The sequence below is a fragment of the Camponotus vicinus genome, unplaced genomic scaffold (genome assembly GCF_025532165.1).
Source record: "Camponotus vicinus isolate PSW18456_S1 unplaced genomic scaffold, iyCamVici1.0 SCAF_9, whole genome shotgun sequence".
NCBI lineage: Eukaryota > Metazoa > Arthropoda > Insecta > Hymenoptera > Formicidae > Camponotus > Camponotus vicinus.
Genome location: NW_028141981.1, coordinates 268,349 through 284,925, shown reverse-complemented (window position 1 = coordinate 284,925; position 16,577 = coordinate 268,349). Strand labels below are relative to the sequence as shown.

At 32.1% G+C, this 16,577-nt stretch overlaps 3 protein-coding genes and 1 long non-coding RNA gene across 8 annotated transcripts in view; 2 read left to right on the top strand and 2 right to left on the bottom strand.

Moving 5' to 3' along the window:
• The first annotated feature begins 114 nt into the window (after positions 1 to 114).
• Positions 115 to 3,450, top strand: LOC145977120 (uncharacterized). Its single transcript, XM_083108847.1, has 4 exons — positions 115 to 273; positions 796 to 2,501; positions 2,591 to 2,895; positions 2,977 to 3,450. The coding sequence occupies exons 2-4, from the start codon at positions 809 to 811 to the stop codon at positions 3,172 to 3,174; spliced, it is 2,196 nt and encodes a 731-aa protein (XP_082964973.1). The 5' UTR covers positions 115 to 273; positions 796 to 808; the 3' UTR covers positions 3,175 to 3,450.
• LOC145977123 (iron-sulfur cluster assembly factor IBA57, mitochondrial) lies at positions 1,472 to 5,454 on the bottom strand. Its single transcript, XM_083108854.1, has 3 exons — positions 5,281 to 5,454; positions 4,031 to 5,178; positions 1,472 to 3,858 (listed from the first exon to the last, which is right to left on the bottom strand). Exons 1-3 carry the CDS (start codon positions 5,437 to 5,439, stop codon positions 3,438 to 3,440), a joined length of 1,728 nt encoding a protein of 575 aa, XP_082964980.1. The 5' UTR covers positions 5,440 to 5,454; the 3' UTR covers positions 1,472 to 3,437.
• Positions 5,455 to 5,744: 290 nt separating this feature from the next.
• LOC145977124 (uncharacterized) lies at positions 5,745 to 15,842 on the top strand. Its single transcript, XR_014440419.1, has 5 exons — positions 5,745 to 6,103; positions 6,853 to 6,928; positions 10,777 to 10,869; positions 12,343 to 12,559; positions 14,997 to 15,842. It is a non-coding gene; the product is annotated as an uncharacterized LOC145977124 (long non-coding RNA).
• The window catches only part of Ph4alphaefb (prolyl 4-hydroxylase subunit alpha-1), a 142,438-nt gene continuing 135,907 nt past the window's right edge, over positions 10,047 to 16,577 (bottom strand). For all 5 annotated transcript variants that reach the window (XM_083108848.1, XM_083108852.1, XM_083108851.1 and 2 more), the window contains 8 exons: positions 13,486 to 13,808; positions 12,635 to 12,802; positions 12,335 to 12,507; positions 11,727 to 11,993; positions 11,374 to 11,598; positions 11,215 to 11,280; positions 10,970 to 11,135; positions 10,047 to 10,867 (listed from right to left, as the gene is read on the bottom strand). In XM_083108848.1, the coding sequence (XP_082964974.1) occupies positions 10,773 to 10,867; positions 10,970 to 11,135; positions 11,215 to 11,280; positions 11,374 to 11,598; positions 11,727 to 11,993; positions 12,335 to 12,507; positions 12,635 to 12,802; positions 13,486 to 13,808 (1,483 nt within the window). In that variant the 3' untranslated portion in view covers positions 10,047 to 10,772. The remainder of the gene's footprint in view (positions 10,868 to 10,969; positions 11,136 to 11,214; positions 11,281 to 11,373; positions 11,599 to 11,726; positions 11,994 to 12,334; positions 12,508 to 12,634; positions 12,803 to 13,485; positions 13,809 to 16,577) is intronic.

The following is a 16,577-nucleotide window of genomic DNA, read 5'->3' as shown; positions in this document are numbered from 1 at the left end:
AATAGGTGGGTTCAGCAGAGAAAAGTGCTCATTAGTAATCGAACGTGATTGGTTCCTACTTTCAGATTCAGCAAATCAGCGTCGAATGTTACAAGAATATGACACGATAGTTTTTTTCACTGAACGAAGCCATCGATGATCAATGGCTGCTGTACGTCTTCCTGTCGGCGCGTTCCTCCTTCATTTCCTTACTTGTACCGGTCGTAGCTTGAGCTAATTCAAGTATTTTTACTAATAATAGTTACCAAGAAATCCTTCAACGGCTGAACAAAGGTAATTAATTTACCACAATTTATTCCTTCATATTCTATAATGAAATATTTTGTACGTTTAATTAAATATTTGCTTTTTGGCACGTACTTTTGTTCCACCATATTAGGCGTTACACGTGGATTTTGAATTCACAAATTGAAGTAATTTAACTAATTTTTTTCGTTATATATTCGTATTTTTTTAATTTTTTCTTACAAAAAATGAGAGAGCGTCACTCTGAATCTTTTATGGTTATTCCTCAAGTTTTAAAAATTTAATACTAAATTGATATAATTGCGTGAATTTTATATTATCAATAACGGTCATCGAAAGAGTTCGTTATTTAGTCGCTATATAAAATATCATCGATTGCAGCAATTTCTTAATATTTTTCAGAAGATTAAAATAAAAAATATTGAAAGTTAAAAAAAGGAGAGAGAGAATAATGATTGACTTCTAAACTTATTTATGTGTACTTTATTTATAATGTATATATTTTAGACTTGACCACTAAGTTTTTGAGTAATTATAATACTGTTGTAGAAACTTGGAGAAAATGGCTAAACCAAAATCAGGGGAAAATAAGGATTTAAAGAATGTGAAGAAACAATTGCACACAATAAAAACTGGATCAATAAAGAAGGACAAGAATCCCAAGTTTAAGAATACATCAGTGGACAAAGTAGCTTTGATTAATAACTCAAAAGCAAAGAACAAAAATACACCATCTCAGAAAAATTTCCAGAAAAATAAAGATGTAAAAAATAATGCCAAGTTGAACCAACAGTTGAAACAAAATAAACACAATTCCCCCAATGAAGCACAAAATAAACCAGCCAATAAAAAAATTAATTTAACCCCTAAAAAAAAGTTGGAGGAAAGTGATGATTCTAATTCTGATGAAGACATTATTAATTATTGTAGAGGGGATGATACATTTGAAGAGGAATCTGATGTCGATATCCCAGACATCTTTGGAAAAAGCTTACAAGATAAATCAGATGAAGACGATGAGGACTTTGAAGAAGAAGAGGATGATGATGATGACGATGACATTGACGATGACGTCGACAAGGACGATGACAAAGACAAAGACAATGATGACTTAGAGGATGAAATTGACGATATAATAGTTAAATATGAAACTATAGCCGAAAAGATTAGAAAGATGATCCCAGAAGAAAAAAAGGAGAATGAGGATAATAAATATGAAAGTATGAACAAAACACCTAAAGGTATAATGCCAAAAAAAAAAGAGAATGAGGATAATAAAAATAAATTGAGTCACTTACAACCATGTACTAGTGAAATTAGTGATGACGATGATGATGAAGATGAGGAGGATGATGATGAAGATGAGGAGGATGATAATGAAAGTGAAAACGAGAAAATCAGGCAAGTAATAGAAACCCTTCAAAGAAATAGTAAATGGCTACCAAGTGATTTGGATGAATCAGATGAAGACCAGGAGGAAGAAGAGGATGATGATGATAATAATGAAAGAAAAATAGTTGAACATAAGGGTGTTAAAATGTTTAAAGGTGTAAAATCAAAAATTGAAAACAGTGATGAAGATGACAATGATAAAGATGAGACTGAAGATGAGGATGAGGATGAGGATGAGGATGAGGATGAGAATATAGGTTTAAAGGCACTTTTAGGGAAAATCATTCCAGACGAAGATGATGATGAAGATTTTAGTGAAGAAGATGAAGATGAAGATGATGAAGATGACGATATTAGTGACGAAGATGAAGATAGCGAAGAGAATGATAATGTAATAAAAATTACAAAAGAAAAAGATGTTAAAGCACCTAATAGCAAAGATATTCGTAAAGGACAAAAACAGGTAAAAGAAGAGGAAAAGCAATTATCTGTTGAAAAACAAGAAGATATTGATAAAAGAACTATCTTCATTGATAATATTCCAAAAGAAACAAAAGAAGCAGCAATAAAAAAAGTGTTTAGTAAATTTGGGCCTATTAATAACTTACGTTTTAGAAATATTATTCCTCAAGATCCGAAAATGTCTAAGAAAGTAGCTGCTATAACAAAGCAGATTCATCCAAAAGTAACTACAGTTGTGGTATATATTAATTACAAGTCCCAAGAATCTGCTCAAAAGGCGCTTAGCATGAATGGAAAGATATTTCAAGGAAATTATATACAAGTACAAATAGTTAGTGATAAATCTATGAAAAAAGAATGGGATAATAAGAAAGCTGTATTTATAGCAAATTTGAAATATGGTATGCATATGAAATTATTGTTGATGTTTTATTACAATTATACAATAAAAAATTTAATAATTGATAGTTAATGTTTTTTGAAAATTTAGCCACAGATCATAACACCATCTGGAAACACTTTGGTACATGTGGAGAAATAGAATCTATACATTTAGTACGTGATAAAGAAACAGGTCAATGTAAAGGATTTGGTTATATCAATTTTAAGAATGAAAATTCTGTAATGTTGGCTTTAAAATTAGATGGTACTGAGATTATGAAGAGACCAGTACGAGTAAAACCATATGTAAATAACGACAACAAAAAGGGAAGAAAACGAGATTGTCCAAGTAACAATGATGACAATCCACGAAAAAAATCTAAGAATAATTTGGTAGAAACTGTAGCACATAGAGTAAGTACTTCATTTTTTTGTTGAAAATTTTTTGATAAAAATATAATTGATATATTGTATATATTGTATTCTTTTTTGTAGGCTAAAAATGAAACAAGTATTAAAAAGCATAAAAAATTACAGAAAAATAATGTAAAATCTCAAGAAGAAAGATCGATTTTATTTCAGGGTCAAAAAGTTGACTCCAAGAATAAAAAAAAACAAAATAAACTTGATAAGAAAAAGAAGAAAATGGCAAAAAAGCTTACAGCAAAATCCAATAAATCAGTAAAAGTTTAAGCTAATAATGTTGCGATATATTTTATAGTTTTTTTTTTTAGGACGCAGTTATAAGATTTTTTATATTCGAAGACAAGATTTCTCTTTATCACATTTATTTAATTAGTATCTTTTATAAAAATTCAGCATTTTTATAGAAGATTAAAAGTTCCCGATAAGAATGAGTTGGTTCAAATATAAATAACTATCAAATAGCATGTATATAAATATATTTTTGTTCTTTGTATCATTAATGTAACTTGTATCTTTCTTTAATAAATGCATTATTTTGAAGAATCTTCATAATGTTTCATTAAATTGTTAATTTTACCATGTAATTGAAATGGTAGTTTCTGCATATTATTGGATGCACACTTTAAACAGAAACGTTGTGTATAAAATATGCTGCATCCTAAGCATACAGTACATTTGCATATACTGCAATCAGCGCCCAAGACTAAAACTTCGCCTCTGTTTGGTAAACTAAACGGATCTTTCATAATATAACACTCTTCCAGATAAACTAATTGGCGAGCGAATGGTGGTTTTGTACCTTTGTAATCGTAACGTTCCTTTAAATAACAAAAAGAACATGTAAAAGTGTTGCATACATTTGCTGCCATTTGCTGAATTGTAGAAGTATTCCGTTGCATCTGTTTACAAATGTCGGATTCGTCCACTGGTGTACTAGCAAGATTTTCCATCCTATAAAACAACAAGGAACACAATCTACTAGATTATCGATCTTATGTTGGAACAAATTTATTTTATGCGCATAGAATTTTTACATATCGCGTACATATCACAATTTTCTATGAATATCGATTATCAATTTATTAATATATTATACAATGTCAACTAGATACTGAATAGTTACTTTGTATCTTTAGCAGAAACTGTTTCTGTTTTCTGAATTTCTTGAGGCCACCACGTGGGTTTGACAACTTTTAAATTTATACCCAATACATTAAGTCGCCGAGCACTGAGGGATTCATTAATGCGCATTAAACCTAATCCATATTTATCGATATATCCCCGAAACTTCCCTACCACATTGTCCGATTCATCGAGAATCTTCTCGTCGTATGCGAGCGGTTTGTCCACGATACTATCAAACATTAAGGGCATCAGGCGCTTTCTGACCACGCCTGTATGATATGTCCGCGCAGTTAATTCCTGACCGACATAACAACCTTTGTGAAAACTAACGCCGTGCAAATAATCACAATTGATCTCCAGAGGCAGTGCCTTTCCTGGTGGTAGATCATGTACACCTTCTCCTATTCCCAATTTATAACGAAATGCTTTGTAGTTCACGACATTCTCAGGTAAAAATACATCGGAATCTAAATGTTTTGTTATTTCACGTTTGTCAATCTGCGATTCGGCTAAAATTCTGAGACCTAAATCGGGCAATCTTGGATCTTCGTATATCATAGTATTGTCGGTAAACTTGCTGGCTTTACTATTTAGCGTGCCACATGGAAATATCATTCCTTCCAATTTACGCTTTCCATTTTCATTCACTGCAGGTCTATTATCATAGCGTTTAGTCGAATCAAACATTGACCAGACATTGATTTTATCTCCTATGTGTTTTATATCTACTTTTCGTCTTATACGATACATCTGCAAGTGTCTCTGTAAAGATTCAACAACTTGCAGGTCGCATTCTATATAATACATGTTATTTTCTTCAGTCTTATACACTATGGCATCGTACATTACTCTGCCTTTAATGTTTAAAAACAAAGTGTAAATATTAGATGATCCCTCCGCGAGATGCTTCATATCGTTTGTGATTAATCCCTGTAGGAAAGAAGAGGCCTCGTTGCCGCTTACACGTAGTATGCTTCTATCGTTCAAACGTTCTAATATCTTGCCGCCAACTTGATCGGAATTGTGTCTAATTGCACAAGTTTGATAGCTACCGATCCCTTTATTGCGCTTGCACACGTGGAAAGCAAAGCGATTAACGCAAATGGTCATCGTGGCAGACATCATGAATTTTGAATCTTTTATTTTCTAAAATAGACGCATCCAATAAAACCGATAAGATATCCTAACCTCTGAATTCCTCAAATTATTACGTGCAATATAATTAAGTATAAAAGTGTTTAATCTTACATTTATGTAGCAATTTTTGATCACGTATATTCCAAGTATGATCGCATATATTCCAATATGATTTGACAATTTGAAAATTCCATCCGCCTTTTTTGAAGTATAAATCAGCTGATCAACAATTCCGAGATTATTGTGCCCGGTATTGAAGAATGGTGACATTACCGACTGTTTTTATTAATGTAAAGAGTGTGTTCAAAAATTCTACTCGTGAAATGGAATAAAATATATACAGATGCTAATCAAAACTGACAACCAATCATGTAAATATAATTTTTAATTCTCAAAATATAGATTTGTGAAAAATAGAAATAAAAAGATGGAAAAATGCTTTTATTGCGTGCAATAAAAATTTATAAACTTAAAAAAGTATATTACGATATAAAATAAGATTTAAATAGATATTTGAAAACGAAGAGTTGAAACATATCGAGAGAGTTAATATCGATTTACAAAAGAATGTGAAAATGTGTAGGTACAAATATTAATCAGGAGTGATAATTTTCTCTCGAGATGTATCGCAAATAGAAAAGAACGCGGTGTAGTTTTATTTAAAACTAATAACAATTAGTCGTAGCGTATAAAGAATTCGCGGACATATTGCGAATGTGTCATTCAAATTTTCAATCGTGCGAAAGCTCGCGGCGTCATATGTCATACGTTGCACGTGGTACGGTATGAATGTGATCGTAGATCAAGGATCAGGGGTTAGGTTAGGAACCGAAAGAAGAGGCGAGAGAGCAGTAATAAATTCGTCAAAAATATTAGAGACGTGTAACAACTGTTAAGAGTGGCGTATTATCATAAGCATCGCACATTAATTTACGTATGTGATTATTAATTTTGTTTCTTCATAATCTAACATAAACTATCGATTATAAAGATGATTTTTGTCATCAAAAATGTTACGAATCGCATGCATAATTGAACAGTATGGAACGTAAATTGTCGAACGCCTGTAGTAATAATTTAAGTACTTTTAAATTAATTAGGCTCAATAGATCATTCTTTTGATTTGTATTTGATACTTTAGCAACGTGTCTTTCTTCTTTTTTATTCATTAAATGCGCATCAATAAATATGATAGAAGTGACGCATATTTTGTATTATTTATCACGTAAGTTCAACATCAAAAGTCTCATGAAGTCATAAGATAGATTCTCATATATTAAATTGACATACACGTTAGCATCATTTTTTGATTACGCGACATATTAAAATATCATCATATCATTATATTATACAGCAGGGATTAAATTAAAATATATGTTGTAATGAGTTAATAATTAGATATATGTATCTGTACGAATTTTTTTCTTGTAGAAAAAAATACGTATTGAAAATGGTGAATTAAGTGCCGTATTTCATATTACAAATTTGTTGGAAAGTTGTTGTTATATAAAAAGAGAGAAATCATGAAGATCCTTATTATGCTGTTTTAATTAATGAGAATATAAATTACATCTATTTATTAGGCAAAGTTAGTGCAATGTTAGTGCATCATCCTATGTATATAACTATGTATATAATACAATAATGTATGAATTATAATGCAACCGATTAAATTTCTCCTAGTTATTATATATACATATATGAAATAGATGACTTTAGACTACGGAAATACGAGAAAATAACAGCGATGCATTATGTGGTGAGTAAATTCAGTTATTATAATTGCATGATATTGGTTCGCAATTTATTTTTAAGACAATTTTCGTATTATAATGTCACAATATAATCAGGCTTTCTTTATTCTAATTGAGCAAATAAATGCTTTACTCTATGGCTAGAGTTTTTGAACTCATCTTTAAAGAGATTTCAGAGTTGTCAATCAGTCACCTAACTTCACATCACTTTCAAAAGTGAGTCAAGCTATCAAATTGAATACTTGATATTGGAATATGCGATCAACTACCATATAAAAGAAATATTTAAAAAATTTATATTTTTATGCATTATATTATTATATTATTACACATAATAATATGTAAGAATAAATAAAATTTTAGGACTTTTTAATATCCATCTTATTGATTATACGCATTTTTTTCATAAAAAACTTTAATTGGAGCTAACAATCAGTAAAAAATAACAATTATGTACTACTTCTGTTATAGAACATCATAAATGTTTTGTAATAGAAAATGAACATACTTACATATAAAAAGATATATACTTTTATAACAAACTTTTCCACAATTTAAATTTATAGATGTTGAAAATCTAATCTCTCAATATTTTAACTTATTTAACAAGCAATAAATTTTAATAATAAGCTCTATTGTTTTCTTAGAAGCATTTCTATGTGATGTGCATTTTATTCATTTTCTTCGTTTTAACAAAAGAAACAATAGTAATCACAATTAGATATCAGTTGCTTGCATTTAATAAGACGATTGTTTTGCAGTTTTCTGTTCTGCTATCAGGTTTATTTTATCCCTCATGTTTAATAATCATTTCACTGTGATATATATATTTATGGTGATATAATATTCTGCAAAGTGTGATACAAGAAATTATTAGTAGAAAATATATTTCACAAAATTTTTCTGTGTAATAATCACTGTGCAGCTCATATTAATCATTTTTTCAAATATTATTTTGATAGTTGATATTTCTTCTAACTAAAAATTTAACTATTCTGAGTTATTCTCTATCTCAATTTTATCATTTATTTAAAGTAAATCTCACTTCAAGATAAAAACGGATTAGAAGTTTTAAATACAAACTTTTTTTGACAAATTAGATAATATATCTTATACATGTATTCAATTTATGAAATTTTATAAAGCGTGAGAAGACGAAAAAAAAAATGTAATATACATTGATATTAGGATGTAACGTTGCGAGTATAGGATATGTACTGGATTGGTGACATATTAATCAATATTAGTTGCAGTAAATACATTTAAACATAAAATCAAATGAATTATTCACTATTTTAATAAAGATATAATTTTATAAAAACAATTTTTGGAAAATTGAAAAAGAACGCACTTGCGTTTTTTTTAACTTAGAATTACAAGAGTGATTTTAACATAGAACTATCAGGATAAAATTCACAATTTTCAATAAACAATATGACAGATAATTGTGCAATGCAAAATTTAAAAATAATACATGATAATATATTACAAATCCATTGACATATGACATATAACCAGTCTTTGCGCACATTTGTCACTGATCTTCCAATTCAGGAACAATGCTTCTTATATTTGCTATGCATGAAATGTGCCAATGGTCACATGTTAATTAATATTAAATTGCACAGTAAATATATTTGAATATAAATTGATTTGATATAAATTAAATGAATCGTTTGCTACTTTAATAAAGATATTTTATGAAAACAATTTTTGGAAAATTGAAAAAGAACGTACATACATACGTTTTTTTTAACTTAAAATTACAAGAGAGATTTTAACATTGAATTATTATAATGGAATTTTCAATAAACAATATGTCAGATTATTGTACAATGTGAAACAATTTTAAAATAATATATGTATACATGATGAGTATATTGTGCTAATGCTAATCCAGTGACACACAACGACTCTTTGCACATGTATGTGTCATTGATCTTTCAATTCAAACGATGCTTCTTATATTTGCTGTGCAGTGTGCTAATGCTAAATATTAACAGTCAAAATCTCTCGTGGAATATTCACGCATGATCGTTTATATTCAATAGAGTAATGATTCTCAAACTTTTAACATATAAATTATCTCGCAATGTTACAAAATGTAGTTTGCATTCAAACATAAAAGGTTTATAATTTTTTATAAAAACACATAAAAGTGCTATGCATTGTTTCAATAACGCAACGTAGCACACAAATATTAATAAGAAATAAATAAAATTTATTACATAATTTTTTATATATAATAAAATTTATTATATTTTATTTATTTATATATATAATAAAATTTATTATATATTATTTATATATAATATCATAAACGTGTGTATTATGTAATATTTTTTATTATATATTTCTAAAAAAAGAATAAACTTAAATTTGACATTTTTATACGATTTTTCTAGATTATTTTTCAATTAAACTCGTTCTTCCATGTCTTTTACACATACATATATAGTTCAGGGAAATCCCTAACAGCATATATATATATATATTTTTTTTTTATCTTTGCCACGATGTATATCAGGCTGTGTAATATCTTTTTCTTCTTAAAAACCATGATTTAAATACTGCTATAATAAAGAGCAGTCCCGTGTAAATACAGTGTATCATATAGTCCTATATAACTACATCACCGCCATTAGGAAGCGCGGCGTCGTCGTCGTAGGCATTGTCTTCCCTCTTTTATACAAACGATTCGTATACAACCTGGTTCGATCGAAAAGATCGGATGATAGGGGATTGTACGCCAATGTTATTTACAGCCGACGATCCGTCACGAAAGGAGATTCTTGGTCGGAGTATCCTCCCGGCGGAAGTACTTTATTATTGCATGATAATGTCAGTATTATTGAGACGTGACTGTAAGGGTCGCATTAACCATCATGTTCAAATTACAATTAATCTACGAGCTAATGGTTACATCGCGCTCTTCGCTGTTCTATATCACGCTATATCTATGATAAGAGGAGACTGGCCAGAACGTACGCAATTTATTATTGCTTTGGCTACGATGTGTAATAATATGTTAGTGTAGAATATCTTCTTGTAGAAATAAATGTTACAATGTTAAATTAATGTTACAAACAATGAAGCGAATCTCGATAATCTCACCGTGAAAAGCTCGTTTGAAGCGGCGAAAACTGCAGATGTAATGAACCATGCACGCTCTTTTTTTGTTCTCGTTTACTTTGTTTGCAAAAGTTGTTGAAGTTTGCTATTTCATTCTCTACTAATTGCGGCGCCCCAAAGCAGAAAACCAAATACAATGTAACACATTTCCCGTAAAAATAAACTTTAAAATGATGCAGGCAACATTGAATCAAACTAGAAAGCAAAACGCGTCCGTGCAACAAAGAGTAACATTGTTCACGATACGCTTTGCACATTAGCAAACTCTGCTCAACCGTCGGACTATTTCCAAGGAAAAAGAAACAAAACGGTCGCAATTAATCTTGTTTAAATAGAATCTCCTTTGCTTTTCACAAATTTTTTCTTTCAGCTAAATATTTCAAAGATTAAGGAAACATTAATCGCTGTCGTAATGCGAGGAATCGTGTTCCACAATAAACTAGCAGGAAAAATCGTCTGTGACATATAGATGTTGAATTATGCAAACGTGCCATTGACATTCTTATGAGTAGCGACTTTATTTACTCTATGAAATTGCGCTGACACTTTTTGCACGTCTTGTTTATTCTTAAATGAGTTTGTATCGTGTGCTTTTTTACGGAGTGTGACAGTTTCGAGAATAAAATGTCTCTTCAATCAGAGCAGAAATTCTGAAGCATTTCTTAGTATGTGCGCTTCTTTTACGTATCTTTTGTTACAATCAAGAAACTCTCCTTTTCAGTGCCTGATGTCCACTTCATCCGTCGCTTGATTCTCCAGTGTACAAGGTCTATGAAATTCCTGGCCTCTTTCATGCAGCCATTTGTTTGCCACTGTAAGTAATAAATACAAGTTGGAAAATAATAAATAACACATTTAACAAAATAATTACGATTTGAGAAATACATAATAGATGACGTTTCAATTATATATACCCCATTTAGATCCCGTAAGTACTGGACAAGCTGCGTGTCTGGTTTTAAAATCTCCCTCGCCGTTAGGCTTAAGATTATACCAAAACGCCGCGCTACCCTTCCTTGGCCAAAGCGATATATTAATGGCAGTGAATACGGTACCTCCTCCTTGTTCGACATCGCTCATCTGTTAAAATAACGAGACAATCGCGCGTCATTTCGTGCTCGTCAGCTCGCAATAAATTGCACAGAATTAGATGACTTACATAGTATAGAACCGTTGCGATTCTATTGCCCGTCCCAAGACTCTTGAACGCATTCGTCTCTTCTTTCTGTATACGTAAGATTAAAAATCAAACTATTAACTTGTCACGACACTGCGAAAAATAGTATGTCGCGATTGCTCTTCGATGAGATCGACTTACCCTGGCAAAATCAAAATGCGGTTCATAGTGACCGCCGATACCGTAATTGACAACTTGAAGCTCCTCAGCAGTTTCGATAGACATACTCGTCATATGTTCTACGCGTTTGCTCACTGCCGCTACGTGCTTGTGCTCGTGTTCTTGAAGCCACGCGCTTTTGCTGATTCTGTAATTCGCTATTTCTAAGGCACCAGTCTTGTAATTTTGCACTGTGGCGCGCTTAAACTGCAACAGACGCAATTGCATTATTCGAAAGTAATTCTATCTATATATTAATAATACACACGATATCTCGGAAGAATCGCGTTGTGCTAGTTTCAGCGCTAATAATTTTCGGATAACCAAGTACTTACCCTAGGTTGAGCCATTCGTTTGATCGTCTCGATTTCCTCGTCGTAGATTACGTTGTGATAAACAACTATTCTCGGATCTAGATACGCTTCCTCCTCCTTGAGCGGCGCGATTTTCAGAAATGGAATTCCACGGTCGACGTAACGGCACTTGAGATTCTTCTCCACTTCTCGTGGAATAGATACCTCGCCGCGACAAAGCATTTCGTACCTCTCCCTCTCCGTCATTTCCTCCCACGTTTTCACCCTTTCCTCGGCGACAGTGAAGTTCTGCAAGCACGATAACGAACTTTACGAACGCTCGCGCAAATGGGATTTACCTCTTAGAGCTCTTTTCGCATCTTCGAAAGTAATGGTCGACGAGAAGTTCTCCGTTGTTTAATGATATCTTTTAATGATATCTTTCGCGCTAATCGTGATAAGTTAGTTTGTTACAGTAAATTTAATATAGTTTTAATAAAACAAAATTAGTGATTAATAAATCAATGTAAATCTCATATAAAATTGTTTATTCTAGATTAGTTGCTTTTAAAGAAATTGTTTATTTTCAATATCTAATGCCTGGTAATAAATTTCGTTTTCCGATTCTGATATCTCTTGTTGAATTTTACCTGTTCAGGTATCGCTGTGTCGTCTTGCCCATCCTCACCTCGCTTCTTCTTTGACTGGCTGGCCTTGCTTTGAATCTCCTTTTGATAATACGCGCGATTTCCCAGCGCTCTCTCGTGTGTCGGGACCAATTCCAACAGCTCGTTCGTCATACTCAAAGCACGGGCGACATTACCTAGAAGGATGATAAAGACGGAATAATATATATGATGTGTGTTACTAGCAAGGTAAACGATGTCTCTTTAGAAATTTTTCCGCGCCATGTGGTACATTGACATGCATTCATAATTTATTGTCAGAACCTTGCATGTACGTCGAAAATGCCAGGTACTCCAAGATATCGGGCTTGGAAGTAGTAGTGGCGTTTTGCTCTTCCTGCAGACGATCCATAGCTTCCTGCATCCATAATACCGTGTGATAATAATCGCGATTGTGATAAGATTGTCGGCCTAGTTCGAAGCAATCGCTTGCTGAAAAATATAGAATTATCGCATGTAAAAAGAAAGTGTATAATGCGATAAAAAGGAAAAATATTTCCATGTGAAAACAATATATTCTATATATTTTTATAAATCTTATATTTTATTAAGTGCGTTTCACACACACAAGACGGTTTGCGAGGAATTACGTTCCAAGTGCGTTCTATTGGATTTCTCTCCATTCGCAGCAAAAAGCACGCGGCATACTGATGCTGAAAGTTAGTCCGCTAATTAATTTTCCTTCCGCAAAGTGCTCCCTTTTTATCTACTGATTTCCATTACAAAACTTTAGCTGATTATATACTTTTTTCATATCGTTAAGAGCAGTGTGTTATGCAATTTATTCTTATGCGAATGATAAGACTTTAAATGAGATTCTTTCTCATTTAAAGTCTTGTGTCGCGTGAGCTACCCTCCCCTTTCTAGCATCAGGTTTATCGTTACACTGAAGAAAATTTGCGATTTTTCACGGGATTGTTACGACAGTTTGTAAAGACAAAGTTTTCAACATTCAGAAAAATCACATCTCCATAAGATTCTCTGATTAATCATTTTTTACGCAAACCGTTTTGTATTCGTTTCTGATTTAAAGGAGCATTTGAAAGCATAAAATTCCGGGACATCTTTGTGATATTCAATTAATAATAGTTTAATTTAAAAAATGCTGCACATACCAGTTAGACCGGTACTGTATTGCACCCCATTTAGAACGCCTCTCGCAACTTGCGCGGTTTCGAGCTTGTACGTATCCTGTAATCTCATCAAAGCGACTGCAGCACCATTGAGGTCTTCATCGGTCGGGAATTTTAGATCGCTCCTAGAATTCGTGATGTTTGCTACGAAAGACTTGCCGACGTCTTCGGTTATCAATTCCTCGACCTTTTTCCAGTCGGTGGTCAACCGTTTGACCAGCAAATAAGCGTTTATAGGATTCGATAGATACTGCTGAATATTCCTGGATGCCTCTTCGTGTTCCCTCGCGTAATCCTCTACGTTTCTAAAAGAAAATATTTGCAATTAGTTTGCGCGGTCAATTTTTTTTAGCTCTCCTCTCTCTCGTTTCCTTTAAACTAAATTAGAAAACAGTTTGCTGTCGCGCATAAAAATAAAGCGCGTAAAAGAGCACGCATAAAACGAAAGAAAGAAAAGAGAGGCAAGATTATTAAATGTAATTATGTCATATAAATTTATCACAGATGTAATTATAAGTATGAAAGTGGGAATTTAAAAATACTTTTAATTATGTTACAAATAATAAAAACAAGTTTTAATTTTAAATTTAATTTTAATTTCAATTTTAAAAATTTATTTTAATAACTTGTAAAATCTTAATAACGCTTATAATCAGTATATCATTATATCATGAATCGTTTGACAAATCTTTAGACTCATATTTGTGTGTAACCAGATTTATTAAATTATTTAGTTGATTAACGTGGTTAATCAAACAGGCAAGAAAATCACCGGTATTATCCTTCCGATATCGCTGCATTTACAACTATACAAAGGGATTAAGTGTAAATTCAATCGAACAACTTGCACAGGATCTAATGGCGCGAAATAATTTATTAGGCAGTTGAAGCCTTCCTAGATTATTCAGCGGATCTCTCTTTGCACAATTCGCGTAACGTTAGCTACATGCAACGTGTAAAGTGCCACGACGCGCAAATTTTAGCTGAATCAGTCTCTAAATAGCGTGGAATTTACAGAGAAGCTTCTATAAACATGCTCGCATTGTATTCGCTAATCTCTTTATACTTTATGCAGGGAAATAATCTATGTTATTTTCTAAAGTAATTTTTTTTACGTTTTATATTTCTCTCCCCCTTTTCCATTCTACTTTTTCAAATTTATTTACCAAATTATAAATTGAAAATTATTTTTGACATTCATGTCGAACAAAAATAATCAAATTCTTTAATAATCCATGGATAAAAATATACATATCCTGCATATTTATTTGAAAATATCAGCGAAAATAAGATAAACAGCAGATGCAATAAAATTAATTGATATTTTCAGTGTACGAGAGAGAGGCGAATTTTTTTTATATATGTATTTTATCTAAAAACTAATTAATATTTTTAAACTGTTTTCAACTCGCTTCTTAAAACATATATATTTTAAAATTATAAATAAATAAAGTTCAAAACAAATATATGATACAGACAATTTTTTCCTCTAGTGTGCTTTTTCTCAAAAAATTGAGAGACGAGAGGTAACTTCTTATCTTTGAGAAAGGAAGAGAGATGAGGCACGTTCGTCGCAAATCGCCGTCCAATTACAATTGGAACGTGCTACGATATCGTGATATCAACTCTGTGGCGAACGACGGAGACGTTTCCGACACCTGGCGACACCATTGTCCTCGATGTCACACAACGGCGAGGAATGTCCTTTCAAAAGAGGGGAAAGAGACAACTTATCTCGAGTCGCGAATCTCTGAGAAGCAGATGCTTTCCCGTCGATTCCTTCTCGCATTTAATGTATATAGCCGAGACGAGAGACCTTTTCTCAATACAAACGACGAGATCTGTCTGAACGACCAACGTTTCCAACGTCGTTGAAGAAGAAGTCGTTGAAGAAGAAGTCGCGGCAGAAGTACATCGGTCATTGCGAAAGAGACATACGTCAACTTCCTTACGAACGAGTCTCTCAGGAAAATTAATGAAAAATTTTCTTTTTCTGAAAGTATGTCGAATAATACATATCTACAAAAGACATTCATAATGAAAATAGATTGAAAATAGATTCTGTAATAATTTTTGAAAAGCGAAGCGATATCAATTTAAACATTTATTTTTCAAAGAGATAATCGCAAAGATAGATGGATGACATAACGAGATTACTTTCATCTTTAAAATAAGTAAAAAATAAGCATGAGTGACGCACAATTTATGTAATAACGTAGATTTCTAAATTGCCTCAATTTTTATTTGAAAGAATATTAAATATTATATAGAGATTGTTCCATTTAAATATAATCATCCAAACCAATAATACACATATACATATTAAATGTGCTTCCTTTGATTCTAGAGCGCGAGATTTTTGTAATGAAACCAATTGTAAAGTAAATTGATGAGACAAAAAGCATATCCCATCGCCATATGGATCGACAGGTTGGTCGTTAACCAGAACCAGGGTATATGACGAGACACAATATAAATTACGGGAATTAAACGCGGCAGGTGTGCGTGACTTCGAACGCTTCTCTCTCATCTCGGCGACGTGCACCTCACATCTGACATTTGCAGCTGTTACGAATTTCGAGCGGCGCTCGTTACAATCGAGCCAGAATAAACGTGAACTGTCAATATCCGCTTCACTGTTCATAGATCTTAATTCCCGAAATAGTCATCCAACTGCATCGCGGTGAGCGACAGCATATATGAATGTACACAGAGAGTACAGTGATCTTGGTAAATATATATAATCAAAAGCATATCTTCTTGCAAAAAAAGGTTGCAGTTTCAAATTCTTCTTTAAAATATTAATACCTTTTTTCAGATATGAATAATCGAAATAGAGGAAAAACTTTAGCAAATTCTTCATATTTTAGTTCATTTGTGAAGCAGTGAAGAAACTCTTATAAATTACATCGAGATGTAAAAACTTTGTACGATATAGACTAAAAGAGAAGAAATTACGTGCCGTTTTCTACATGTCAAACGTGTGGATAATTTTACGTACGACAGAATTAACCCGTTGAAGAAGAAATTATCAAAGCACGTATATGTCGTATATATTTCGCTGACGTAACGTA